The sequence below is a fragment of the Triticum dicoccoides genome, chromosome 5A (assembly GCF_002162155.2).
Source record: "Triticum dicoccoides isolate Atlit2015 ecotype Zavitan chromosome 5A, WEW_v2.0, whole genome shotgun sequence".
Taxonomy (NCBI): Eukaryota; Viridiplantae; Streptophyta; class Magnoliopsida; order Poales; family Poaceae; genus Triticum; species Triticum dicoccoides.
The window spans coordinates 70,493,985-70,498,415 of NC_041388.1; the positions used below are offsets into that span (position 1 = coordinate 70,493,985).

Consider the following 4,431-nt stretch of genomic DNA (forward strand, 5'->3'; position numbering starts at 1 on the left):
TTTATTTATTTTGAAACGACACTAGCTTCGTTCATGATCCACTCTTCAGCGGCAGCAAATTTTGTGCGTCCCTCGATATCAGACGAGGCGTACATTGTGAAACCAACGGACCATCTTACAACAAGTCGCCACAAATTTTGCCCAAAGAGAGGGATCTGATTTCGCAATGCAAGCTGCCCTGCACTAGTGGCACCCAAGCACAAACAGATTACAAAATCGCGCACACTTGTACAATGGAAAACAGTAGGTAAAGCATATAAACCCTCGCACAAAATGTACATATTTCTCCCTCCAGAGACTTACAAAGGCCACAATTGTCCACACAGGTATTTCTGGGCATATGCCAGAGCCTCACACCTTGTACATATTGATACAACCGTTCCAAACACTATAAAAAGGACCGCCATGGAAACCATCGTATATATCTTTAAAGAGACTGCACACTTCAACAGAGTATCAAACAAGCGATGCGTTGAACAACGGTCGCAGCAGGACGCTTCTTTACAGGTACTTGATGAGAAGCCAAACGATAACCGCGAGCAGCACTATGGCAGCAACAGAGAGCATTAGGCACATGCATGAGCAGCCACCTTTGGCGCGCTTGTTCAGAATTGCAAGCCTCTTTTGCACACGCTGAATCAAGAGAGTCGCGTCAATGCACATCCATGTGAGCGGAACTAATTCATATCAAATAGTAGTAAGATATCTACCTGAAGACGGGAGTTTGTAACGTCGACGTGATCTTCCAAGTCATCCTGCGACATGGAGAAAAGCAATTATCAAACATTACCAGATACACAAATGCATATCAATCTTGGAGAGTAAGCACTAACAATCAATCTTGTATGCAGAGTAAGTTCTTCATTGACTGCTAATGCAATATGTTTTGTGCTCAGGACTGTCTCCTCCAGCCTTTCGAGACCCTCATCTTGTTCTGCAAATTGTTAAAACAAATGAATTAGCTACCATGCGATGCTTATCACCTACACAAATGCTGATGATTCAAGAATGTAAATATATGTGCCAACCAATACAAAATGCAAGTAAGAATGGGATGAAACAAGACTTGTGGAGTCTTATAGGCGTGCTTTGGCACAAATAGCTAATTGTGAATTCAAATTCAGTTTATATAGTTGACAAGTTCCACTGTTAAAACAAACTACTAGATGAACACCAATAATACCTCTCATAACTTGCCTCTGGAGGCCAACAATCCCTTGGTTGTCTAACCCAGCAACTCTGCTCATATCATCAGCTGCTTTCTTACTCTGACCAAGCAAATCCTCCCTATACAGCATAAATGCATATTTTATATATACTTATTTCTGACAAAATGCTAATAATCTGAAGAAACTTTAACCAAATAATGTATTCAAGTAATTTTTTTAAGCCCTGAGAAAAAGGAGAGCATTCATGCAGGCTAAGACCATTCTAGGTTCAGTACTGAGATGCAGAACAAACCTGTTGGCAAAGTTTGACACGTTGAAACTTGTCCCCATCTGTTTTGCTTTAGATTTCAAGTTGGAAAGTGCATCTTGGCGCTTATGCATCTCCTTGTCAGTGCTGCAAAAAATAATTAAAATGACTACATGAATCTTTTTTATAGCAAGTAAAAATTGCTGGACACAAATTTATATGAGTACTCAATTTATTATACAGGTGCAGCAGTAAACTTGTTTGACATAGACTACTACTATTACGTGTGGGGGTCTAAGTTTATTACGCCATTCAATTAAGTCTATCTCCATTTACCTCTTTGTCTAGAACCTCATCTTATCTGCTACATGAGTTAGTTATTGTTAACCACCGGCTACTTAGGCCTTGTTATCTTTTCAGAAAGCAATAAATAAGAGGCCTCTTGCCCCTGATTTACTCCTTCTACCCCCATCCCCTATTTTATCCTTGTGCTCCAATCGGCCAGGGTTGCCATCAAGGCACTTGACCGTCGGAGGCCAAGGCCTAGTTCTCCGGCAGCTCACAACTAGAAGGTTCTACTAGAAACACATTTCACACAGAACTTGTATCAACCAGCATGGCAACCTCTTCCCTATACTGCACACCTTATTATAATGATTCTTTGACAGCGCCTAGAAGAGTAGAATTCACTAGACTATTCTTATAAGCAGCCAACCCATGTACTCCCTCCGTTCCGATTTACTCGTCATAACTAAAACCACGACGAGTAAATCGGAACGGAGGGAGTACATATTATTGACATAAGACAAGGTAAACCATAGATGAATTTTGATTCTAAGGATACATCGAACATGCAAATAATGGATTAAGTAACAGTTCATACAAATTCTCTGAGATTCTACTGTCCTATGTTCCTTTGTAACTTCCAAAACAAACTGTCAAGATTTCTGAGACACAAAAATGGCAGTAATGTAAGAACTCTAGTGATCTTCAGTATTATGTTATATAAAGATAAAAGTAGTCGAAACATACAGTGACTTTGGCGGAATCCTGGACAACAATGTCACCAAGCTATCCAGTCTAGTCCCAAGAATAGTTATTTTTCTCCGAATGGCTGATGTGTGGCGCATAATTTCAGGGCCTGATTGTGGAAGAGAACTTCTATCGGCAATCATGGAACTTATATCGTCAACAAGCTTAGATGCTTCAGTGTACTCTTTCATCCATGGGTCCGAAGATGATGCCATTGCTGGTTAATCCAAAATAGTATTAGCATAAATGTCAAGGAAGGACCAAAAAGTATGGCAGGATAGATGCATATAAACAAGCGCAAGGCAATATCACAACTCAGTTATCATGCAACATCATAATTAAAAATGTAGAGTTGGCCGGTTGATCCCAAACTAAGATTGAGCAGCATGCAGGAATACATTGCTCCTACTAAACAAACTCCTAAGTCCTAACCATGGGGCTCTAAAGGAACAACAAGATTGCTGAAGATTTAGTATGGTGTGTCCAAAACTCATCTTTGCAGATTTCTGCCCCAAATAACACCAAACATAGGGTACCCGTACCTCTGGCAGGTTACGTTTATGCAGGACAGGTCCGACCAGTTAGGCGCAATGTGCAAGAAACCATGGATTGCAGCTGACTGTTAGCTTACTGCAGCATGCCCAATCATATGGCATCGTGCCTGTGTTATGAAGTTTACAGGCAACAACACAACAAAGCTAAAGAAAATTTAGCCTCTGACATATCTTTCCAATGACCACAGGAAATGCTATCTTCCGCCAAAAGTTCACAAGAACTTTTGTACTTTCTATTCCCATCACCTATTACATTCACCGCAAACCCACACCTTCCGTCCCCAAAGATCCAACCAAGATCCCTAATTGGCATCAGAACCACAATAAGGTTATGTTCAGTTGCTGGGGATTATTTCCACTAGGAAGTAGGAACTAATCCCTGCAGGGAGGGAATCAACCCAATCCCTGCCGGGATTAGTTCCACTAGGGGATATAATCCCTGCCACTTGGTAACCAGTCGGTCAATCCCTGCCAGGGAGAAATTTAATTACACATATGATTCAATATATATATTCTACAAGGTAATATTTCAATTCTAACTTGGTTCCATCAAAATAGCCCCCAGAAGCAAACTGGTTCTTCTTTGTTACTATGCAAGTTGTATAATTGTCTACAGATGGGTTTCCTCAAATCCCCTTTCATTGTCAGTTTGCTACGACATGGTTCCATGAATGACATGAAAACTGGAAAGGGAAAAGATCCACACAAAGTTTGTCCATTTGCAAGCATCAAGAGGTAAGATGCAGGAGCAGGGGTATAGGAGGAGGACGAAGTTCTCGTCAGCAGCAGAGCAGAAGACGGTGCAAATGCAGAAACATGTAGATTGGAGAAGGGTGTGCAAGCTAAAAGGCTAGCAAATGCATGTGCATCAGAGTCAACTAGTGGCGCTGTCAAAATTACCCTTCATAAATAAGGTGATTGTGCCTGGGAGTAAACAGCCCAAACGATGAACTGTGATTGGGCAAGAAATAAAGCTTCAGCGGATAACAAGCAGGCTCGTAATCTTGCTAACTCCTTGTACAAACTTGATTCGTGTCAATTAGTGCAAATTTGGTACTGCAGCTGCTTGTGCAAAGTTGATTTGTATGTACCCATGGATCCTTAATTCCTTATGGAAGTTGAGACTTTTTTCTTGCCCAGTCAGAAGAGAACATGCAAGCTGGCTTAAGGTGAGTGTTTTTTCTACAAATTGGTCCATCAAGTTCCTAATACAAGACCTAAGCCCCTACTTATTCAGGAACAAAAAGGAAAGATCAATCCACTATCATTTTCTCAGCTCTGAATCTCTAATTCTCTCTCCCTCTCCTGATACATCTATCCCTCTCAATTTCAACTCTCTCGCCCGCCGCATCATGAGAAATCACGAACTTACCCACCCTATGAACCTGTCACGGCGCGCACAATAGAACCCTAGAAATTAAGAGAAGGA

The 4,431-nt window shown here is 41.1% G+C and overlaps 1 protein-coding gene across 2 annotated transcripts in view; it reads right to left on the reverse strand.

Annotated features, from left to right (window-relative positions):
- Positions 1–226: 226 nt before the first annotated feature.
- Positions 227–4,431, reverse strand: part of LOC119299374 (syntaxin-51-like) — a 4,630-nt gene continuing 425 nt past the window's right edge. For both annotated transcript variants that reach the window (XM_037576602.1, XM_037576603.1), the window contains exons 2-7: positions 2,449–2,665; positions 1,462–1,563; positions 1,184–1,287; positions 834–934; positions 711–755; positions 227–633 (exon numbers count right to left, since the gene is read on the reverse strand). In XM_037576602.1, coding sequence (XP_037432499.1) covers positions 502–633; positions 711–755; positions 834–934; positions 1,184–1,287; positions 1,462–1,563; positions 2,449–2,663 — 699 coding nt within the window. In that variant the 5' untranslated portion in view covers positions 2,664–2,665 and the 3' untranslated portion in view covers positions 227–501. The remainder of the gene's footprint in view (positions 634–710; positions 756–833; positions 935–1,183; positions 1,288–1,461; positions 1,564–2,448; positions 2,666–4,431) is intronic.